Genomic DNA, 25,814 nt, shown 5'->3' on the forward strand with positions numbered 1-25,814 from the left:
CCAAAACCTTCATAGACAATTTACACTCCCCATTCAAAAAAATAAAATAATAATTCAATAATTAAATTAATACAAAGATAAAAAGCATTTGAAAAAGTTAAAAATTCTATAGCAAAACATTTTGTTTGGGGGAGCAGAGAAGGCCTGTAATATTTCTGAAGCTGTGCGTAGGGAGAGTTTGAAACAGATAGGACGCAACCATCTACGGCGGAATAACAGCAAGGGCGAATATATGAAAACAACATGATTTATGTCCTGATCACCATTTTGACAGAGATTAGAAGTGGCTGAAGATCCATTCCATCTAGCCCGCAATGTATTGAGAGGGAGCAGCCCCTATCGCAGCAGGAGGCAGAATTGTCTGACTCCATGAGGCAGGTTCCAGCTGAGGTAGTGCTGCATTTCCTTGAATAGTATTGTGTCAGTTACACATTGGGAGCCCTGCCTGTGTGCATAGGACTTTTTATCCAGGCAGAGGCTTGTGGACCAAGTTATCTGCCTAATTATAGATTTTAACGGAGGAAGTGTGGGAATGGAGGAAGGATCTTACTGTAAGAGATCTGTGGCATATGTAAAATTCCGGCCAATGGTGTATTTCGTCCTGCTACTGGGCAAAATTTCTTTTTTTAAGAGTGACCTCAGAGAGTCATCACCACAAGTCATCAAGCTTACCACCCAGCATACGACCCCAGCCAGCCCTTGAACAAATGTGTTTCACAAGCCCATCTCAAGCCTTAATGTTGTATGTGGATATAAGATTCATCAAGACGCAGCCCTCTAGTTTATCTACAAAACCCCATTTCGAAATGTCAACATTCTGTAGGCATAAAGTAAAGACGGGGGTATCTTTGCCCAGTATACTTCAAAGAGGTATTTGAAATGTCTCCAACCGGTTGACCTGTCGATGGAGTTCAAACCATTAGCTTGGGATGGAGCCTTGCATTGGTTATGTTTTATGTGCGCCCTGTCGCTGAGGTTCCCGCAAAAAACTTTTACCCAAGAAAGTATATGAATTTACCCTTTCAAGTTTCTGAGCTCCCAATGACCAGCAGAAACTGTTGTATTTCAACCTTTTTTACTGTGAAAACAAAGGATTTTACTTTTGAAGCAATTTATTTTTAAGAAGTGGGTTTCTGTGAATTGCCCTCGGGCTTGAAGGTGATTATTTAGCCTTTTTAGGGTGCGATCCAGTATGATTAGATCATCAGCATAGAGCAAACAGGGTATTGGCCTTCCTCCCAATATGGGGGCAAAACCCTTACTCCAAGTTCAGTGAGTAGGTAGGCCAGAGATGTACAAGGAAAACAGCAATGGGGCCAGCATACAACCTTGTTTTAAACCATTCTGAGTTGGAATATACTTGGACAATCCCCTATCTCCCCCTAACAGTCTACACCAGGTGGAAGAATGGAGGGTAATCACCACATCTAAGAGAATACCAGGCATGCCTTATCTTGAGAGCTTTTTCCACAGCGTGGCCCAATCTACTTTATCAAATGTTGGAGAAAAATAGTTAAAGGCTGAGTAAATCACTCCCTTTCTAAAGGAGACATATTTCTCTTTTATTACCTTAAGGGCCAAGAGTAGGGGGTAGCTAAGAGCTCCCTAGTGGACAAAGTCTCTTGTAGGCAGATTATGTCTGCATTTAGAGTGTTCAAAAACTCAATTTATTCCCCCAGTTCCAGGAGACAACAATGAGCTCATTGCTAATGTGATGATACTATTGGACGGGACCTTGGGAGGAGCTGCCTGTAGCCAATTCCAAGAGTAGGTGTAGATACTTAATTCTTGGGTTGAGCTGATTGGGGGGTCCTTAAGTGACACTTCCCTGCCATCTTTCCCTAGAGAGATTTCTGAACCCTGTAGACAGAGAGGATAGTTGTTAGGGTTACTTAGGGATGGGGGAATAGACATGAGCTTCCCAGCACCTTCGTGGGGGTACTGTGAGGCCTTACCAGCTAGCATTCTTTCCGCTTCCCTCAAAATAGGGACAACATCAATACTGTTACATTGTAGCCATTCAGAATTATTTATAATTCTGTTGACTATAAATTTAAAGTAAAAAACACTCTTGTTTTGGGGCCAAAACCCGAGTCCTCCAAAGGTACGTCATTACTTTCAATTAGACTAAGCAACTCTACCTCCGAAAAACACTTTAGAAGTAGAGATCTACTTAACAATAGTTCTGTGTCAAACAGAAGCTTGAAGTCTAAGGCCAAAGTGTCCACATAATTTTGACACTCCATCCTTCTTGAGAGTGGTGACCAGTCCTGCCAGGGCCTGAGGCACGTTGGGGCCACAAACGGTTGTGCTAGGGGATTCGAAAGTAGGATACTTGACTGTGATGGAGGCGTATCTTGGCTCAAGATCGGGCTATCCATGTCTGGCCCGCAGGGAGAACATAGATGAGCGTTCATTACTCGAGATTCAATGATTGCAGTATGGTATGGTAGAACACGATTCTCGAGGGTTAGTGGTTCTTGTGGCATAGGAAGAGCCTCAGAGAAACGCACCTAACTCTGACCTTTTTTAGAAGTCCTTCGATTTCATTTTTTGACCCTCCTGGATTTTTTTTTTGCACATAGGCTTTTGTATAGATGGACAGCGTTCTCTAGTCACTGTGTTTGCCTTTGGACGTGCTTTAAAAAGTGGAAAATACTTCCTGTGCTGTACTTTGGAGATCAAAATTCAGGCTTTTTTTCTGGTGAAAAATCACTCAATACAAATCTGATAGAGTCTACCTGGCTCTCGATAGAAATTCAATTTGTGGGTAGTACATAAACCTGAGGCTTACTGGCCTGGGAGCAGAAGTCCATCCCAGCATGAGTAATCATGTTTTCTGCAACAAAAGGCCGTGCTGAAGCTTCTTCTCATTGTAATGTCAATGATTCAGAGTTGCCTCCTTTGCTATCGATTAGTTCTTTTAGCATGGCTGTAACAGTGTCAAAGATACAGTCAGATCCCACAACAGATTTTTCTAATAAATTTAGATTAGATGATAGACGTCTCTCTAGGCTAAGGAGAGAGGAAGAAACCTGTACATTTTGATCCAGGGGATTACTTGGGAGATAGACATTTATGCTCCAGTCAGGTGTCACTGAGAGATGTGAGCATAATGAGGAAGGGTTAGAAGGGGTACTGCTAAAGAGCTGCAAGCCCATGGGCAATGGCAGGGGAGAAGGCTGGAGAGTATTCTCTTCCTGTTGAAGACCATATCTTTTATTTAATTCTAAGTCCAAATCTGGAAGGGTGAAGTCATCTGACCGATTTTCCAAGTCAATACTTTGGGGAGGAGCTTCTTTCACAGCTCCAATGGGCCCACCCTTGTAGGAGCAAAACAGTCAAAATTACAAGCTGAAGGGAGGATAGCGAGGCAACTTTGCAGGGACCATGGGCCTCAGGATGCGAGGAGGATACTAGGGAAGTGGGGGAATCCTGAATGGCTTCTTCAGAGACGTTAATGCATGTTAACTCCTTGAAACTAGGATGCTGTAGTTCTCCCAGCAGAGGTATGACCCTGCTGCCAGAGGGTCTAGGCTCCAAGGGATCGGAAGGAGCCTTCTCTTTGTCCCAGAAAGAAAAAATATGATTTCTGCATTTCAGTACCGGGGCAACTGTACCCTTGTTGAGCAGAGGGTTGGATTTGGTTTTGGAACATAACCTCGCCAGGAGTAGACAGCCAGATCTCAATGTTTTGGCAGTCATTGTGTCTTTTCAATGCCTATTGTAGTCAGTTACAGATGTGGCTTCCTGCTTTCCTTAGGTACCGGTGAAATGTTTTTTGAGCAGATAATTCTGCTAGGAAGTTTTCTTTTATTCCTTTAGTTTTTAAACCTTTAAACCTCAATGTATTGGGTTGACAGTTAAATGGTTTAGGTCTTGATTTCAAGTTGAACAGTACAGTGCACTTATGAGGTAATCCATAAGTAATGAGGAATAACTGTGTAGAATCGGTTATATTCATTCAATTAACTCAATTCTATTAATTCAGCAAATAATTCTCTATTTCATAGGGTTTAACACAGATAATTAATACCTGTCCTCATCACGTGATGAACTTCTGTTGGCGTTTTGTGCATGGAGAGGGGGAGTGGGGATAGTGATCAAGGGAAGTGGAAAATGTTCCCTGTCATGGGGGTACATTACATACTCCTGCTGTACCTGAGTATATGATTGGGCTCTGGAGCATATTCCTCAAGGGGGTTTGCCAGGTGACATTTCTAGATTGTAAAAATTGATTTGGTGATCTTGCACCAGTAAAATTGAGGTGTAAGAGCACAAAGCATCATAATTGTGAGGGATGGAATTCTTCACTGGAATTTAGCTTTGCACAACTCATAATCATGGCCATAATAGGCACTTTTACTAACATATTATGTAGTTCATCTGAGTTGTTCTGTAAACTGAAGTTAAAGACGTTAAAGAAAGTGGCTCAAGTGATTACCAGGAAAAGGAGGCATTTGGACTTAGAAGAGAGTGGTTGACGAGCACACTGAGTAATTGTAGTTAGTTTTTCTATGATAAGCCCATCAGAAATGAGCATGGGCGGCTTCTCCGCTATGGCAGAGGAGCGTTGTCCCCCGCCAGCAGCAGCAGCTGCAAAACTTTTAAAACGATGATACACAACGTTTATTATTGTTTTATAGTCAAAGGGGCAGGGCCATGGGGCTGAGACAGAGGCACTGCCCCTCAGTGCACATGTATGTTTGCCTGGTCATCTTGGGCTGTCCAAACACACATGCACACTGGGCTCTCTCTAACCCAGAAATGCAGGCACTGCATCGTTGGGTTGGAAACAACAGGCAGATACTTCAGCTCTGCCAAGAAGTGGCCTGGCTGGGTGCTTCATCCAATCCTAACGCTGCTTTCATGCATGAAAGCAGCGTTAGGATTGTGCACAGGGCAGGCTGGGAGCCTGTGCCTGCAGTTCAGTCAAGGAGTGTATGGGAGCAGTGAGGCACAGCTCAAAAAGGTAAGGTGTTTTTTTATATATATATATATATATATATATATATATATATATATATATATATATATATATATTCTTTGTCCTGTTCCACCCCCCACCTTGCCCCTTTTCCCTCCCATGATCCGCCACTGGAAGGGAGATCTACAGACTACAATTTATGACCACCCTTTAATGAGAAATGTTTTATGATTAGTATTCTACTTTTAATAGATCAAAAACTCACCTTCTGCTGCAGCCACATCATCATCTCTGCTAACCATTCTTTTAATTGGGGTGAGTTTATAGTTGTCCAAACCATGGATATCAGTTTCGGTACTAACAATAACCCCAAATTTATAAGACTGGATTCCATCTTGGCATCTTTAGTTTGCTCCCAAGTTACAAAATGCACTTGTTTAATTGCAACAACTCTGTTCTCCCAGTAATTGCAGACAAAATGGCTGTAACCTCCCACCAAAGGGAGCTCAGTCGGGTGCAATGCAAAAATATGTGTGGTAGGTCAGCGTTTGCATTGCCAAATTTAGCACATATATCCCTTACCTCTGGATAGATTTGTGTAGTCCTTGCAGTGTCTGATATGCTCTGTGGACTTAAACTTTCAAATTTCTATAGTCCGATGCTGAGTGTTCCAAGATCTTTACCCATTTCCCATCAATGTTTGGTGTGTGGAAGTCTGCTTCCCATCTATCCCCTTGCAATATTAAGTTAGGTTTAGCTCTTTTATTGATTGAGTGGTATAACATAGTTGTGACTCTCTGGCACCTGCCATGTGTCAATAATTCTGGAAGAGCAACGTGTATTGCTGGCTCCTCACTACCACACCTCCACAAAGTTTTACCATGTGAGTGGTAGCTCCAAAATCTAAAAAGTGTCTCACCAGTAACCCTTCTTATCTGCGCAGGTCTTGAAATGACTTAAGGTAATGGCTCTTAAACTGTGTCTCTCTGGTATCCCATCACTGTGTAACATTTGCCTTGTTGTTAGTTGCTTAAATTCTATATACCATCACAACAGGAATTTAGGTTCGTAAGTCAGTTCTTTCTTAGGACAGCACAAACAATGTCTCCAGGAAAGACGTGCCACCATTCAGGGTAGCAGCTGTAGCACAAATGCAGGCTGGTTCACCTGTCTACTCATCCTTACACCAGGATACCCACTGCAACCTTGATGTCAATAATAATTTTCAAAGTCCAGCTCATTAAGCTCTCCTTCCACTGTGGGCATTTAACATTAATATACTGCAATTTTATATCTGCCACTGTCTCAGATTAACTGCATTAATTGGGAACACAAAGCTTTACAAAAACAGTTGAGGATGACAACTGGCAAATTGGTGAAAAGATATATGAGACTGGGTAAATCTATTATTTGGGAAAAAGGTAATTTACCAGTTTCAGACAGCAGACGCTCGTTCCAAAGTTGTATATATTCACCAATATTAGCAATCATCCTACCCAAGTCGCCTTTCAACATACCTCAATCATTATGAATTATCTGTATTCAGAGATACTTAAAATACCTATTTGCCCATTGCCACAGAAGCTCTGGAAGCTGGATACTCACCAAATTCTCATGTAAAGGGAACAAAACACTATTTACCCCTATTGACCTTTAGCCCAGATATCTGTATGAATGTCTCCAATTGTTTAAGCATCAGAACAATATCGGTGTCTGGTTATTATTATAAACAAGTACATCATCTGCACACATCAGGGATACTAAATGCCATGCCTACATCAGTACAATGCTTGCCTCCAGGACATCTCTTCTCTTCACAAAATAGCCAACAATGAGTCTATGGTGAGCATGAAAAGCATAGATGAGAGTGGACACCCCTGACATGTTCCTCTCTGTTCCTTCAACATTTCAGAATCGATTTTACGATTGTGAACTCGGGCCGCTGGAATCAAATACAACATGCCATAATATCACACCTTAAGCCCATAACCTCCAACAATTGAAATATGTGAACCCACCCAAGGATATCAAAAGTCTTCGCCATATCTATGGAGGCCACAGCTGTGTGAGAGCCACTCAACAATTAATGATTCATTATGTGACACAATTGTGTGATATTCACAGAGGTGTTCCTTGCAGGAAAAAATCTCAATTGATCTGTGTGTATTAAGCTTGTAAGAGTCCACATCATCCTTCCTGTCAGTTCCTTAGCCAGAATTTTATAGCCCAAGTTCAAAATGGACAAGGGTTTTTAGGAGCCACTTTGCGCAGGGTTCAAATGTGGCTTTAGTATCATAATAATTAAAACCTCTTCAGTGTATGTGGTGTATAAGTTAATAAACTTAAGGTGGGATCAGACCTCACAAGTCAAGTCAAGTACCAAACAACAGTGCAATAGTGTATATATGGTATTGGAAGATGCCCTCTGATCGCAACTACACTTCCAAAAAAAGAGAATATTAGCAAAAGCTGTTGATTATGGAATTATTGACAAAATCAGCAAAGTCTAAGAATACCTCTCCATTTTATCATAGTATGCCCCTTAAGAGACAATTAAATTTAAAGTATTTCATGAGATATTGCATTTTTCAGAGTGCCCTTAACTGGGCTATCTTCCACTATATTACCAGCTTTAGAAGTAGCAACTTTGAGTGGATATTCTGACAGCTTTCCTCAATGTGGCAAGTTTACATACAACACAGGAATTGTGGCAAGCAGTGAAGGATGCACTTTTCTTTTCTGGTACCATTAAGCTGTGGAAAAATGGAGTTCATGCCAGTACATGAACTTTTGTGCACTGAGAAAATAATCAAGGGTTGAGGATTGAAACACTGTTACACTGGACACAAGGCCCACTAAGAAGAATCAAAAGATCAGCAGTAAATATTATTAAAATATCTTAAATTATTTTATTTGAGAGTGAATTTGTCTGTGACAAACTCACAAACTAAAGCAACCTTTGTGATCATTCACAAACTAACCTCTGTGAACGTTGTGAGTAGGAATCTGTTTCTCTGAGTGGTATGTGCATATGACATGCCCATATAGATTTTAACTCTCTTTTAGGTGAGATTTACCACCAGCATTCAATTGCTCTATAGTGCAAATCTCTGAGTGTTGCAATGCAGTGCAGGCTCTTAATGACCAGATGCAGATCACGAAGAAGATGGTAGCCTTGAGTATGTTTCCACTCAATACATGATTCAGTTTTTGTCCATACAGATACATTTTAAAGCTCGCTAAAACATTCTCAACAAAAACAGCTAGCTCAGACGTCTCACTGCAAAGTACTGTAATCTGGAACAAATTCCGCTCCAAATTCCTTCCAAGAATGAGTCAACATCACCAAAGTGTACCTACACTCTTTCCCATACTTTATAATGATTGATAACACTAAAAACGAATATTCAATTCATAAACTCATTTTGCCACAAGTTGGCAGGAAAATTTCCTCTTGTGTGTACCAGTTTTAGTTATCACATTCATGTTGACCAATAGTGCACACCCGTACCAAAAGGTTATTTAAATATACACGTTTGGAGACTATCACACCAAATGCATGAAAGTATTAATCCACAACAGGCCTGAGGGCCATCAGCCTAATAATATCTACATATAACCATACAAATATATTTCCAGTATTTTTTCAAGTCCACACTACTATGTAGTATGCACTATGTTGAATAGTTCAATTGTAGTCTGAATTTCCCAACTTGAAGCACATCTTTTGAATTAATACCATTAACACCACTAACAGGATGGCAGCATAACCAACACTGTTCCTAAAGAATGTAAATTACCTGCATGTTTTATGGTCTGTATTACACTGAAGGTGACAAGAGAGAATAAATAGGACCAGTCTATAATTTGACTTTTGTCAGCTGTCTCACTCTTTAGTTTCAGTGGAATGTCATCTTACAGGGATGTGTAACAATACTTTATACTCAATAAACACTATGGGGGTTATTACAACTTTGGAGGTGGTGTTAATCCGTCCCAAAAGTGACGGTAAAGTGATGGATATACCACCAGTCGTATTACGAGTCCATTATATCCTATGGAACTCGTAATACGGCTGGTGGTATATCCGTCACTTTACCGTCACTTTTGGGATGGATTAACACCTCCTCCAAAGTTGTAATAACCCCCTAAATGTGCTTAATATATTGTAGCAAACATGTTTCAAGCCATAGTAGGCAATAGGGTATGATACATTTTGTACCTGCAATGGACAACCATTGGTCCTGCATCAGAGGGATTACATGTCTTGACCCTTCTTAGGAATGCCAAGAATGGCGTTGGATGTTCTGGAACTCCATGGTCAGGCCAAGCAGTAAACTGGAACTGCCTCACCTCTCTCTTCTCACTTGAACCGTTCTGTAAAGCAACAGTCTCAGACTTAGCAAAAGATTTCAGAAAAATGAAAATACCTGCAGTATATTATAACGTTTAGAGGAGCTGTACAGCTTTAGAAGGTTTGCTATTGCTGTGGACAAAGAGAGCAGCAATAATCAAGGCTTGCTGGATTGAACAGCCAAAATGTAACAGTTTGAAAAAGGAGTAACATTATTTTGGACTGGTTTGGAAATGTATATCATGCTCACAATGCATTTTTGGCTTGCTGGTACTACAAATGCAAAGTAAGGTCATGGTTTGGTGGACAAGGCATTTCTGAGGTTAATACTATTGCTGGCAATGCAGTCAGTGATATTCTGCATAGCGTAGGTTGTGATTTCAAATGTAGTTTTAAGTTTGGTGCCATCCGTGATGTTATGAGCAATGTTGTTACATTAGTATGGTGGTGAGGAACCATTGTCTGATTTTTTAGATGTTGATAGATGCACTTGGGCAAATTGTGCTACATTATTAAAATTCTTATGCTGTGTCGTGGTTAAACAACCAAAATTGGCATGGTTTTGAACAATCTTGAAAGTACTACACTTATTACGAAACTCAGTATAGCATTATACACCATTAAAGAGAAAGCAGCAAACTGCAAAAATATTAACATCCTTTCTTGATTGGCCAACAAAAACATTCTTTAAGTTTGACTTTCTAGGCACCAAAAATCGTCAGCATCATTTCAAAACAGAAAGGACAGAGATAGTTCTACAATATAAAAAAGTACTGTAGAATAGATAAAAAACAGAATACAGAGAACAGACTAATAAGAGTAAAAGAAGTGTTGCCGGCTGGAAAAAATACAGCAGCCAAAAAGGACAAACAGAGGAGTAAACAAATGTAATGGAGAAAACGGGGTTAAAGATTTTTTTTTTTAAAACAGATACATTTCGTACTAAGTACACACATTCTGCTTGAATGAATGAATGTTGAACTTGTAGAGTGCAATGTTACTCATAGCTGAGCATTCTGACACTATGCTGGAGAACAACAGGGACCCTTGCATGAAGGTATTAGATGATTATACAAGGGAGTGACATAGTGCGTTGGGGGCAAGAAAGAGCCAGGTCTTTAGGCCTTTTTTTTATATTTCTTCAGTTTTATTGAAAAGGAGAGCACTGTGGGAGTTGGTTCCAGGCCATAGAGCCCAGAAATGGGAAGGACTTTCCCCCTCAGGCAACTAATTGTCTTCTGTTAGACAATAATTATTTTATTCAGGATTGGACTTTGTGGGAGATCTCTATATCCTGGATCAGCTGAAGAAGAATGGAGTGGGAGATGGTATTGAATGCAGCGGAAAGATCAAACAGTATCCTCTCTGCATTGTGACCAGAATCTAGAGCCATTCTGATTTCTGAGACTTCAAGTAATGATGACTCAGTGGAGTTTTTGGGTCTGAAGTCAGATTGCTGAATATGGAATGAGTTTGAATTTTTGAGAAAAGTGATAGGTTTGTGGTTTACAATTTTTTCCTGACTTTTTGCTAAGACCAAGAGAATGGAGATTGGCCTTACAGTGGACATATTGGTGGAGTCTGCTAAAGGCTTTTTTGTAAGGGTTTTGCAACTGCCAGTTTCCAGGCTGGAGGGACTTCTGCTTCGGCTAGTGATGTATTAATAATCTGTTTGATCAGTGAATTGACAGTGTCTATGGCCGCATGTAATATGGCTAGTGGACATGGATCGTGGGGGGATCCAGACTTCCTTGATGGGATGGTTTAATGTGATTGGGATAAGGGGATTTCCTGGAAAACAGTCATTCCCACATTTGAGGTGTTGTTGGAGTTGTCTGGGTGGGAATTGGTTGCTGCATTGATTTTGGGGGTGGAGGTGAACCATTGTTGTATGGACTGTATCTTGTCCTCAAAGAAGGCTGAAATCAGGTTACAGCTGCTTCAGCTCTTTTAAATATGTTTTTACTTAATGCTTAGCCATGTTAAAAAAAAAACCTCAGGGGCTTGGATAATTTTATGTGTTTTAGGGTTGGATTTGGACACACAAGTAGGCCTAAATAGAACATAAAGAATTAGAGAGCCTTCTGTACCAATGTTAAGTACATCTATTTTAACTTACTTACCCAAGAGAAACTTTACCAGTAGAATTCAATGGGAATTAGTAACATGCATTGCTACTCTGAAAATAAAGCACTGCGAAAACGAAAACCTGATCCATACCTTATAAAGTGCAAATGTTCTAACGCAATAAGTTGCCAGCTCAACAGTATCCAGAAGCGTGACTTGAATGAGGCCATATGTTTCTGTACCTCTGCTGGGCCAGTACTGATCACATTTCACCTACAATAAAAGAAACACAATTTTTAGTGTAAGCATATACAATAAATTGTAACATGGAAGAATTAAAAAAATAAAGTATAACGTGTAATTGACAAATCAATTTCAGTTGGTAGATTCTCACCTCAATTTTTTTTGACAAATTGAAAACCAAGTACGCTATATTTTTCTTCACATAAAAGGTGTTTTATCTGGTACATGTCTGGAACAACAGTTAAGAAAATATGAATTCAATGTTTTTGCTACTTTCCTGGTTATTCATAGGAATACCAAATACATTGAATTCGTATATCCAGGGACTAAGCTTAGGAATGTGCATCCCAGGCCTTCGTTATAACGTGACTTTTCTGTGGTTTACCAAATTATTTTGTTACAGTGCAATGTATTGTAAATAAACTTAACTGGAGAAAGAAAGAGCAATCTCTTTAAGAATTAAACAAATAGACACAAACTCGACAGCATGCAAAAAGACACAGATGTTATGAATTTCAGTATCTCGATTAGCAGAGGTAAAGAATGTTCTTTCAGTTCAGCCATAATGACCTTCTTTTTCCACAATTTCCAAATTTTTTTACACTTTTTCATAGGAAGAAGTGGCCACCTCTCCCTGCTTCCGAGCTTTGTTGCCTGCAGTTCACACACAGCCTCAGTTGTGTTTATGTTTTAGAGATAGACGTAAAGCTACTCTCCGTGCCAGTGTAAACATCCCTGATATGGCCAATGGAGTCCACCAGCTAATGAAAGCAGAGAAACACAGAGCAGTAGCTCATCTGCCAGTTTATCTTTATGCTGGATGGTCCTTTAAACACTGAGTTGCAGTTAAACCACTGCTTCATGTTTCAGTGCAAGCATGTACTGTCAGCAGCACATGTTTACTCAAGGAGCTTGTGAGTGGGAATGTGCACTGCTGCCAACGTGAACTTACTCTTAAAGGATCCAAAGTCTACATGGGGGAGGAGGTTAAGCACAGAGCTATGAGACCTCATGATAAGGCCCTCATCTTTGCCCACCTTGAAATAGTAAAACTATTTTGTCACACTTCTAAAAAATCACAGACTACTAGAAATTATTACAATGCATAGTCATTTATTATTAAGGATAACATGTACTATTGATGTGACCAGACTTTTACATTACACAAATTTTGCAGACCCAAGTAATTATTCCTTGTTTTAATGAAACTATGAGCAAAAACACAATTATAAAATGAAATGAATAAATATTGGCTAGCTACATAAGTGTCTCACCAATTATACCAGAGTGAAGAGAAAGAAAAGACAGTTTTTAAATGTGGGCATGACCTTCCATCTGGAAGTTAATTAAGCTCACTATTTATATAATAATAGTACATTCTTGCACAAACAACTTTCTCTGATTTCCTACATCCAGTCAGACCTTGGCGGCCCTTCCTTTATGGCAGAGGAGCGTCACCCCACTGCTGAAAGGCAGCAAAAAGCAGGAAAAAACTAAAATTAAAGTATTTTATTATCATCTTTTTTTCTGCAGATTGTAGAGTGTGGCGGAGCTAGCTTCCTCTGCTTCAGCAGTGAGGAGGAATGCTAGGTGCACTCTATGTGCGCATGTCAGTTTGGATGGCCACCTGAGGCCGGCCAAACTAACATACGCACTTACAACTCTCCACCTGAGCTGTATTTCACAGCCAGGTGAGACCAAGTGCAGGCTCCCACTCCTAATGAGCTGCGTTTCAGTCCACTCAGGCCAATCCTAGTGCTTGAGAGAAGTGTCTGAATTGGGTAGGGAGGGAGGCAACAAAAGAAGAACCGAGGCAGCGAGGAACACCGAGGCAGCATCCAGCAACGGCAGAAAAGTTTTTTTTTCTTTATTATCATTATACCCCCTACTTTCTGCACAATGCCCAACCAACCATTCCTAGAGGCAGCTGCCACTGAATCAGACTCAACTTAATTGAGATCAATCTTCAGTAATCCAACACATCAACGCTCCCATTTGACCCCCTCACCTAAAAAGTGGGCACTGGACATACAAAGACATATAAGATCCTTTTATCAGTGAACCTTTTGACAAATATCAACAAAAGTACACATTTTATAGTACTTCAGTTGCAAAGTCAATGTTCACATTGTGTGTGCAAAGCATTAGAATTACTAAAGTTATTTTTGCTAGATTGTTCTGTATTGTAATTTTGATCAAAAGGAGCTTACCCACAGAAATATTCTCTCAAGAAATTAGAAAATACTATACACTTAAATATTCACCCAGTGTCAATTGAACAAGTGCTACAGGATTTTTAAAGTAATCCTCACTGCATGTAGCATGTAGCCAATGTAAAAACAGAGTCATTTTGAAAATGTTAATGGTAATAAACATTCTAGGGCCTAGTCACAAAAGCTTCTTTTAATATTTAAAGAAGTACCACTTTATGCACTCCAAAATGCAATTTACAAACCTCCAGCCAGAGACCTCCATCTCTTTCCTGCACAGTGATCCCCGCCCAGTGGCAGAGTTCTCTACCCTTGTAATTATAGGAGTTACATGTAAGTGAACATTGACGGGTGGATGAAAAATAAGGAAGAATTGCACACATTGAGAGAAATTAAGGGAAATCAAAGGAGGAGCATGCTAACACAAAACACCCACCCACCTTTGAATGAGATTATTTCAATTAGCAAAATACTGACTTAAATCTACTATAGTAATATTACTGACAATTTTTTTTTCTCCATTCCAGCTTTGGTGTAAAGCAAACACAATATATAGTGAACTACTAGTATAGCAACACACTCCCACAGAAATCAATGGAGGCAGGGAACACATATAGAATCAATTAAATGTAATAAAATTTTCAATGCAAAATGTATTTGTGTTAATTTTAATCTTAAATGTTTTCTAAAAAGAAATTTTATTTTTTTAAGTATATTATAACACAATATTTCAATGATAATGTATATTTAAAAAGCATTCTAATCACAAATAAAAAAAAAACATAACTTGTATTCAAGAGTGTGCCACATTAAACACAACTGATACTGTAGGGTGGAAGAGATATAGCTTTGATTTAGCTAATTGGATCTAATTAAAGAATTACAATTATTGTTTTTAAGTAAAATCATTCAAAATATGTTAGTATGTTACATTTTAGTGCAGATGTGTTCTCCTTTGTTACTGAGGCAGTCTTAGGTGAAGAGGAGTGAGTCGATGTACTTATTTACTTTTAAAATAATTTATCACAATTTTTACTAAAATTCCCTGTGATTCTCTACAAGGAATTCCCTGCCCCAGTGGCGGATATTTTCAAAAACAGGCAGACATTTACAAAGATTACCTCTACACGGTTTAGTCATAGACGTCTCCAACTCCTGTTAAGAGACTCATAATCCTAAATCTATGTGTAAACCTACACAAGGAAATGGTGAATTCCATCCATCAGAACACTTACACCTAGATGTAGATCTACATGTTCCTCAGTACCTGAGGACTGCTGGGCTCCCCCATATAAAGACAGAAGATGGGAAGAAGCCTTTGTTACCAATCAGATAGCTCTATGTTTTGAATTTACAATCCAGTGGGGATCCTGGTGGATTACACCAGGGCCAACCGTACAGATAATTACATTTTTAACCATTAATTTCTCAAAAATGGCTGACCAGGCTTGCACCATGTCGCAAAAAGAATGTATGCTAGGGGAAGATCCAGGAATGAGCTGAGGTGGATGACCATTTAAAAAAAAAAAAGCATTAACATATTTTAATAACCTTTTTTGAATTTAAAATTAGTATAAAAAACATCTTTTCTAAATTAGATATGCATTTGTTTTAAAGAATCCTTTACATCATTTGTATCAATTAATAATACATAATCAACATCTATAATGTATTTACTTTTGGTGTTTTTTATCGATAATTATAATTTAATTGAATATACTTAAATGAATTTAATATAAAGTGCAAAATTAAGGTAATGGTGCTGTAGCCTTTGTATTTTTTTTTTTTGTATTGGAAATAAATATATATATATAACATATTTAAATTAATATTTAGCATAAAAATATTTTTACAATTTTTTTCTAAGTTTAATAAACATTTTTACTTTTTCCTTGACTTCACCATAGCAAGATCTTTGCACTGGTGGCAGAAATCTTTGTATAATAATGTATAGGACAACGTTTCCTGTACTTTACCATAATGAGATACATCTCTGCCCCAGTGGTGGAGGAACACTGTGAATCAGAGCTCAGATAAGAAATCTGTTTCATTCAGAGATCTTGTTCCTCTTTGTACATACATGACATAGAATAATTTTATATATATTTGTCCATATTGTTTGGTATGATGGAGGAGTTCTTTTGTGACAACAGTTTTTTTTCAAACAGCTTATGGATCATGAATCCTGAACCTCAGTTGTATGTCAGAATATCATATTCAGAGAAATCATCTGATAAAAACACTTATAAACATATATTACCATTTGGGGTAGATTTCTATTACTAACTCCAAAAAAGGGGACATTTTTGTAAACAATATTAAGGACAAAATATTTCTTCCACACAATATTTTGACAGTGATATTCTGGAACCATACCTGAAAGTTAATTAGTTTCCTTCTACCCAGGGAGAGTGTAACAACTTGGGTTTAGGATTGTTTGCCTTAGTAACATTCACATACCAAATATCACATTTGACATTACCACTCTTTTGTCTTCAGCATCTGCAAGTACGTGACATTTCTACAGCATAAACCTAGACAAAAGGGAGTGTTGAACTCTAGAAGGACAAAGTCAAAGAAAAGACACAGACAACTTTTGGTTGTAGTGGATAGCTGGTTCCTAAGTGCAAGAGTGGACTGTTACTGCATCATGATATAGTGTTACTGCAAGAAGTGTCTTGTGTGCTCCTTCTTTAATTGTTTCAGGACTGTAGCAGTCCTGGTGGATATGGGAATGTTGTTCCAATTCCCTGGGTGAATAGATAGAGAAATTCTGTTACTTGGTGATTCTGTTTTTGCACGTCTTTGCCTCTGGTCTATCATACAGGCAATTTTGAGGGTGGTGCAGGCTGGCAAGGGCAGCCAGTGAAGTTCCATCAGACTCAGGTAGTGTGACCACATTTCTTCTGCCCCTTTCTGAGGCATGCTGCTGGATGTAGGATGAACTTAGGCAAGTTTAATGTAGATTCTGGGAGGACAGGGAGGAAGATATTGCTACTCTCCAAATGCAAGGGTGAGAGAGCTTTAACAGCAATTCTGAAGTTGCTTTCTATGATAGTTTCACATTTCTTTGTGGCAATCATGGTACCAGAACATGATAGTTTTCTTGGCGATGTGTTCTTTGAGACTGGCAAGAGTTTATAATTTGAAGCTGAGAAACATGGCTTTAAGTCAACACTAGGGTTCAATCCATCCAGGTTTATGTTCTTGAGTGAGGTAATTGTCTGGCGTGACACAGTAGCTGTTGCCAGACAATTATGAAAGACACTTGAAAGGGACCTTGACTCCACCCAGCAGCACATGTTTTGATTGTCAGAACCTGTGTGCTTCCACAAAAAAAGTGCTTGCCTTCCACACAGCTGTGATCGTTTTGTTTATTTATCTAGCTAAGTGACATTAAACGTTCAGAGACACACACATGACATTGTAATGCTATTGAAGTGTGTTAGATAATTTATGATGTTTTTTTCTGCCAGCAGCACAGATGGGAGGAGGGCAGACATTAACTTGCATGGATTCTTATGTCTGGCTTGAAAGTGAAACTGTTAGCTGACCTTTTCAACATTAAGCTATATTATTCTACAGCTCTTTGCTTCCACAAAAATACATATCCATTCCCATACTATTCTTAATGTTTCATGTTACCGTACAACATTATTTAAATGCCAGGCATTCACATTGCCAATGCTTGTTTTTTGAATTTGGTAAATAACAGTAGTTCTGTGAGGTTCATCTTCAGAAAGGTGCTTGACAACCAGATCTGGATGACTTGCAAGCAGCGTTTGAGGCACTGGATTTATGGAGCGGACAAAACCTTGCATTTCGTTGTGTGTCTTACAACTCTCAGTCACAACCCTTGTGTCCCTTCACCACACTCTCTGGTGTGAGGGTACAGGTCGAAACTGGAGTTTTAAATTTAGAATTCTGGTGGCACAGTTGCCCCCTCCAAAAAAAACCTTATCCACATGGTGAAGGTGGTTGGTCTCTGTGTCATAACAACTGCCATTGAATAATCAGAACATTATTATACATGCTTGTGAGTTCATGCGAAAATGTCTGCTCATGTACCAGAAAATAAAATGAGAAGTCACAAAAAATTGGCAAATTGGTAAACACAAAAAATAATTTAGGAAAAGAAAGAATGGCTGCTTAGGTGCCCTACTGTGTTGCGGCTCGTTTTAATAAAGCAATATAATAAGCAATTTATTTCAAATATATTGAATCTATCCACAGGTAAACATGCAAGGAACACAGTGTGAAAGCACAAAATGGGCATCATGTTTATTTTGATCAAAAGGAGACTGCAAACTCAGGAGTCAGAAAGCTATGCTTTCAAAGAGGTTCTGTGTCACAGTGAAAAAGAATAAAGAATGTGCATGTATGTTTAGCGTAAAAATTATGGAATTACTGTGTTCACAATTTAGACAAAACTACAGATACTACAGCTATGGAATAAACACCGGCTAGTTAGAGTAATTGGAATTTCGGTGGGCATGAACCACTTGGCTTGGATTGTGGCTGCGTTATATTCTAGAACCATATCTAAGGCTTTTTTTGTGTACGTTTTAACGATTTATAAGAATTTAGATATAGTCCAACCATTCTGAATGAACCTGTGCCTCTCTTGCAGATAATTACAGACCAACTCTGCACTCCACAAATCATAGTGATTCTTTAATGCTTCTTTGTGACCGTGGAGATGCACACTATTCATTTGCCAAGATCGTTTGTTGTATTAAACGTTACTCTGCTCCAATTTTTCTCTTTTATCACTCCTTTATCGCTTTGTTCTCTTTTGTCACTGATAATTAAAGAAGGCGATTGAGGAGCTGAAGTATGTATGCAAAATAGGTGCAATTAACAGGAACAGAATAAGGACAAAGTAATATTTAATAACATAATATACACCAAATCCAATGGTTTCTGCTAAATGAAATAGTGATTATACATATAAATACACAGGAACTGGTGAACAAAGAGCATGTAGGACTGTAAAAAGCAGTACTAGAGGGGTACTTCTTAACAGAAGCTCAGACTCTTTTGTAAAGCCACTTGAAACACCTGCCTCCCTATAAGTACAAGTACAAAGAGAGCACAGTCATTTCTAGTTGTACAAACTGTATATAAACATGACCCTAATATTTTTCTTGTATTCTCATTTTAGCGGCTGGTTGACTAACATATTCATAAATTACAGGAATAGAGGCTACAGTAGTACTCTATACATACACTTCCATGCCTTTTTCATTGGGCTTTGAACTATTAGTAATGATGAACTAGATAGTCCTTCTTATTTGTTTTAAATGTATGTGAAAATGTTGGGAATATTTTAAAAAAATTGCATTGGGATGATTTGCGGAAAATTCACAAAGCAATGTAGGAGTACAAAAAATAATATTACAGGAAGACTCGTCTGTGTATTCTCACTTGCCTTTGTGAATTGGCACCGTAATGTGGCTTGTAATTCAAGACACATTATGGTGCCATAAATGCTTATAAAGTTCTGTAAGTCCAATGAAATTCAGAATAGCGGTTAGTCCAAAGTTGAGGCATGAGTCTGAAAAAAGTTACGTCTCATCCAAGATCATTAACAAAGTCCAAAGCTTTGTAAATGCATGGCCGTAAGTGGGACCTAACTGTGTCTAGTGCATTCTGATGTGAGCACTGTTTACACATATGGGCTGATTCACAAATGCATTTACGAGTACTGAAGATTTGTTATATGAGTGCTCTTTTTTGCACATGCCTTTGTGAAACAAAGTAGGAATGTTCAAAGCCATCTTAGTAAAAGTGCAAAGATACCCCAGACCTTAATGTTTGCACTAATTGTACACAAACCTTCACTTTTTAGAAGTGTTGTAACTAATTCACAAAGGCATGTAAGAGCATGTCAAATAGTAGAAGAGGAGTTCTACTTTACGTACTCCAAAATACCTGTAAATAAGCTATTATAAGCCTTGAATACACATACATTTCATAGGTGTAAACTTCATACGTTGTAATTTATATTTACCATTCAAGGAGTTTTGTTAATCTGACCCACTGTTTTATGAAGGTATCTGACATCACTTTGTTATAGACTACTTCTTGAATAATACAACTATTATTTACTTACCTAGATCAATGAATACTACTAACTATGTACAATGGCAATGACTACACTTCACTAGAAATATCAGTTTACAGAACAGAGGCTGTTAAAAGGGTTCCTATGGTGACAAAATGGGATGAATACTGAATATTGGTGTGGGTGTTAGGACCCCACTGTACTATTGTTTTGTCATCAATTATATTCAATCAACAGTGTAGTGGCTCATTCAACCAGCATCTATGAACCTCTATACTCTTTGATGAACAGTCCTGCTACTATATTTATCTTGCTTTGAGTACAGAGCAGCAAACTGCACACATTTGGGAATAAAATAAGTAAGTAATTGTGCAGCCTTTCCATCAAAAAAGAAGGGCCAGAAGGTTTGGCTGGGAGCTAAAGACCTCCTTCAGGTGCTGGGCTGCCCTCCTCAGATCAACCAAGGAGACAAGGCCTTTGTGACTTCCCTTTCCATTGATATTGCTTGAATCTTTTTTCAGACTCTAAGGAAGTTGATGAGGGTTGTTGATATGACACCAGCCTGTGCCAAAACAGAAAGGGTTGAATCAAAGATGAAGTTTCTAACTGTGCCCTTACCATTTGTCACAGTTTGTAGTGGAGCCACAGACTACAACTAACCCTACCCCAGATATTGACATATTAGGAAACAGATTAGTAGAGTCAGGTTATAGTCCTCCTGCTGACGATTATTAGAGCAAAGACATCATTGCACTGTCCATGGTGCGTGAAATTAGTCACAAAAATAAGGTGCATTATAGTTGCCAACCCAGGTATAATGCTGACTATCCGAGGTTTATTGGCAAATATACTTGCTCTATAATTATGGCACTGACATAATCGCAAACAAATCATGGATTATAGTGACCAATATAGAATTGCAATGTCTTAAGATAGGAGTTCCTGACATATGTTTGTGACTGGTGCTGCCCGGTAAGTATTTCTGCCATATGATAGTGATTTATGTTCAAGTGGAGCAGAATGAGCCCCTTGTATGGCAGCAGCACAGAGAGTTCTTTATGAAGTTGACGAAGTTTCCTTTGAACACATAGGCCCATATTAAAGAAAAGCTGGTGCATCAGAGCTGATGTGCCACTTTTTCTGCGCCCACCCCTCCTGGCACCTAACAACACCATGGGTGCGCTGTATTTATGATATGGTGCACTTTGGTGGTTGTTAGCTCAATAGAGTAAAAAATGTCAATGCTATTGTGGCACTATGGTACACTAGCGTCAAAGGTTTTGACAGTAGTGTAGCAAAGTACGAGGAGGCCCATATATTTATATGGGAGCATCATGTTAATGCCTGCTCTGAGCAGGCATTACAAATTATGCTAAAAATGACGCAGTGACATCTGTTAAATTTCATTACCCCAATTTTACGGGCCTCAAAGTGTTGGAAAGCCCCCTTGCATACAATGTGCCTGGCACAGGCATAATGTGGCACAAGGGTTTACAAAGTGGCACAATGCATGCATTGCACCACTTTGTAAAAATGGTGCACCGAAAAAGCCACTTTATAATATTGTATCAAGAACATTGATGAAAAAAATATTGTGAAGGTAAGTTTCTATAGGAAAGTAAAGTTTTACTAGATATAACTCAACATAAATGGACCTTGCTGATATTTATATTTTCAAGGTATGTAAATGTGGAGCTAAGAATAGCAAATCTATACTCACCTATTTACACTTCCCTTCTCTATATTTTGGTCCTCAATATTTTTGACACAATATTCTGTCCACACAATATTTTTTATTCTGATATTCTGTCAGTGATCCAAACTAACACCGTCTTTGAGACATTTTCAGGACAGCTCAGAAGGATAAGCTAAACAAAAACTTTCCCCCAGCCCATTCCACCCTAAATGAGATGTGCTCTCCACCCTCACAGACAGATGCACCCATATGGTAGAAATATGTGTGGCTCTATGACAAGAAACAAGAAGAGGAAGACATAAACCCTTGGCTTACCGATCACCTAAGCACAGGTTACCACGGGATAGAAAAAGCCTGGCGCAAATAAAATTCACTACTATGCATCTATCAAGGATGCATAGAATATCACCTCACAATCTTGACTAAACTAATTTCCCAATAAAGTACCAGAGCCACTGAACAGACGAAGAGAACTTTGCAAGGTAGTGCAAATGGGTGTTAATCCTCAGTGTGCAGCCAAAACAAACCTCAAAACTCAAGAGGTTCTTGGATATCATGTTCTTCAAAACGTCTATAAAATCTGAAGCTCTATTAACACTAACATCATGAAACAATCCACAATTCTCGCCCCCACACCACAGATCAATGCTAGCAAGATAATGCTCTAATTTACACCAGAGAACACAAGCTAGAGGTTACTTACTTTACCATTTACTGGCTTAAAACAGGTTCTATATAGAACTCACAACTTCCAGACAAATAACTAGCAAACTCTAACAACTGAGTACCATGACACCTTCAACATGTACTGATAAGTGTTGGAACTAAAACACTGCTGTGAGAACTCACTGGCAAATATGTGGGACAATATAAAGTTGATAGTAGATGAGGCATCACTGACTGATCCCACTACTCCTTGCAGATTCATTGGTCATGGCAGACCTCAACATCCTACGCCACAGTCTGCAAACAGTGGTCAAGCCAATCAACCAGATGCTTTATGTCACTCTTCGAAAAGTGCACAGAAAGATGACAATGGGAACACTCATCTCTACATAACCTCCTACATAGATACCTTACAAAACCTCAAAGTTATAAGCATGCCTAATCAATGTTAAGCCATTTGCAAAGAGTGCACATGCTTTGAGGAATAGATAAGGCAAAAGAACCTCAAAGTAATAAGTTCATAAATAGAAATCCTGGTCCTAGGCCCAATACACCTCCCCAAAAATAAGCTGTGCCCAAAACCTGTCTACATTAGTGAGTGTATTCCCCAGTGGCGTAAAAAACACGAGGGGGCTCCACTGCAAAGTCCCTGGAAGTGGCCCCCACCCCTCTAGTCCCAGTCAGGGGCCTGCCACCTGTGAACAATGTACTGTGCTGTGGTGGCCCCCTGGAGCTTGGGGCCACCTGCACCCCAGGGGCTACAGGGTCCTTAATTACACCACTTGTTTTCCCATCAAAAGTAAAGTTAAGGTAGGTGTGCAATGGGATAATGAACCCAGCCTTAATTCATAACTAGGTGTAGTTACTCAAGAATTCTTCTGCTGAATCAAACTCCTCAGCAAAATGTTGTTTTTTATATCCCTTCACCATCACCCCACAGTAGTGGGGTCCTGGTTACATCAAGGCTCAGTAATAGTAATAAATTATATTGTGCCACTAGCCTAGAATATTATAACGCTACACAAATTGCAAAACATGGCAAGTGGACTACTATGTGATCTAAAAAACAAAGCAACCTGCGCACACCTCAGCATCCAGCTGTGGAGCCCAGTAAAAGACAACATAATATTAAGGATTTGCTGTCTCCTGTATAAAAGTATTGAAGCATATTTTTCAGATAACTTCAAGACAAGGTATACAAACTATTAGGAAGAGCTTCTCTCACACTCACCCCTGCAACAGTCTGCCAACCAAGGGGATACTATCACTTTTCTGAGGCAGTCGCACACCTTTGGCACAACCTGCCGAAAATATCGCCCAGACCCAATTAATGATGCAATTTAAAAAAAGAAAAACTTTAGACAAATCTCTTTTCTTCCTCCTAATCCATTCACAATGCCTGCTTCTTATATATGCTGTCTAATATGTTTTGCTAATGCATACTGCACTTGTTCATTGCAATCAAAACTGTGAAGGCCTGGCCTCAGATGAACAAAATGACCACTACAATCACAGTGTGACATATTAACATCTATACGCTGCAGAAGTTTACATGACATGCTCATTGTAAAAAGCCAAACAGTCTAACTAATCAAATGTAACCTCTTCTACTGTGCATACCAATTCCATGTTCCATTGCCTAGAAGCAATTGAATGTTTTAATGTGCATGATGCAAGCACATTGTCAAAAATATAAACATTGAGGCTCTGAGTTAGATTTCAGTGGATGGGTTACTCCATCAAAACAGTGACGGATATCCCACCCACTAAAAAATAAATCCCTTAGGAAATAATGGAATGTATATTTCAGTAGATGGGATATCCATCGCCCTTGTGACAGAGTAACCTGTCCGTGGGAATCTAATCAGGCCTAAGGGATCTATATTATGGCGAATGCGATATCTGTCACTATTGTGAAGGAGTAAACCGTCTGTCGAAATCTAAATCAATCCCTAAATGTACAAGCCTGGTAGAACCTAAAATATATGTAATTCTGTCTGATGCTGTAATTCGTAAACACTAATAGCCTGATGTGCTATTTTACTATTCGCAAAAGTGTTGGTAAGTTTCGGACTGACTTTTTGAGAATGGAATAGTATATTGTATATTGTGACCGACCTATGTACCAACAGGTCAGTTAACAAAATATTGAGGCACAGGTGGTCAAAGAATGACTTGCCTAATTACTATCTTTTGGAAGGTTACAATTTGTCACCCCATGTTATTGACTGCAAACACGGGGATGGGCACCTCCAAGGGACAGCATAGCACTATCTTTATGACTGCATCCCAAAACCAATAACTGTTTTTATTTAACTGCATGTGTACATGTTCTACTTTTAAATAAAAAGTGTTTGTGAAAATTCATGGGAAGCATGGACCACTGTCTACTGCACCGAAGGCCGCCAACATGATCCCCAATGAAAATGAGCTCTAAGGTTCCCCCTTTTCATTCGTGAATTAGTTGTCACCCAACCTCAGGAGAGGGGCGGGGGTGACAGCACATCCCCAATTATGGTTCTAACCCATTCTGTTCTGAATCAGAAATATGGGGTGTTGTCCCAATCACACCCCTTCTGTTTGCAATTCATAGACAAACATAAAAGTACTCTTCCTAGTCAGAAATAATTTTCCGACTTCTGTAAGAGCTTTTGTGCATAAAGAAAACACCTTTTGCTGTCACAAACACTGCAAATGTTTTAATGAAAAGGTTTGTGATTACAAAAGGACTTTGTATATGAGGCCCAAAGCCTGTTCGTTTTGTCTAATTAGAGGATTAGCTTAGCTGGCTATGTAATAAGAATATGATAGGTTTTTAAGTGTATATTTTCACACTTTGTTTCTTCTGTGTAAATGTTCAGTTATAGCATATGACTATAACCTACGTGCAAGGGGCGGAGTGACAGAGAAAGGTGCTATGTATATAGACTGAAAAAATGAAAGTTTTGTTACATTGCATACCCACATGTTTTAATTGCTCTTAAAACCTATGGCTTTTTAAAAATTATCTTATTGAAGCAACAAAATTCAATATTTTGACACCTTGTTTCTACATATATTTCGTTGATGACCACGTGCTCTACATCCATGAAAAGGGTCGTTTTTCTCTGACACTTTATGAGAATATTGCAATGGTTTAGGAGCGAGTCTGTGCATTAAAACAGTGTTTTTAAAAATGCAGTATTTGCCCCCATTTTGAAAAAAATGTCTTTGGGGAGAAATCCTCTTTTCCTATATGTCTCCCCCACATATTTCTACAACTTTCAAAATTCCCCAGGTTCACTTGAAGAAATTAATGTTTATTTTAAGAATTTTTGCTGACCTAGAGTGCTAATCACAAGATCAAAGAAGCAGAACAAAATATGTATAAAATATAAGCTGGAAGAGGCGGTCAAGATCATGGGCACCTCAGAAATACATAATATACCATATAATCGGGTCAAATTCTGTAAATAAAGTGTAATGAGCTTGTGAAATGGGTGTGCATTTGTGTTTATGCATCATAATATGAAAATAAAGCATATACTGAAAATCATCAAGCACACAAAACCCACAAAGAGCGGCTTTCTCAAATATTAATTAAG

General features: G+C 38.8%; 1 protein-coding gene across 19 annotated transcripts in view; it reads right to left on the reverse strand.

Annotated features, from left to right (window-relative positions):
* Window positions 1–25,814, reverse strand: part of PTPRD (protein tyrosine phosphatase receptor type D) — a 3,982,777-nt gene that overhangs the window by 67,365 nt on the left and 3,889,598 nt on the right. For all 19 annotated transcript variants that reach the window (XM_069230134.1, XM_069230131.1, XM_069230149.1 and 16 more), the window contains 2 exons: window positions 11,502–11,621; window positions 9,150–9,304 (listed from right to left, as the gene is read on the reverse strand). In XM_069230134.1, the coding sequence (XP_069086235.1) occupies window positions 9,150–9,304; window positions 11,502–11,621 (275 nt within the window). The remainder of the gene's footprint in view (window positions 1–9,149; window positions 9,305–11,501; window positions 11,622–25,814) is intronic.

This window comes from Pleurodeles waltl, chromosome 1_1 (assembly GCF_031143425.1).
Source record: "Pleurodeles waltl isolate 20211129_DDA chromosome 1_1, aPleWal1.hap1.20221129, whole genome shotgun sequence".
NCBI lineage: Eukaryota > Metazoa > Chordata > Amphibia > Caudata > Salamandridae > Pleurodeles > Pleurodeles waltl.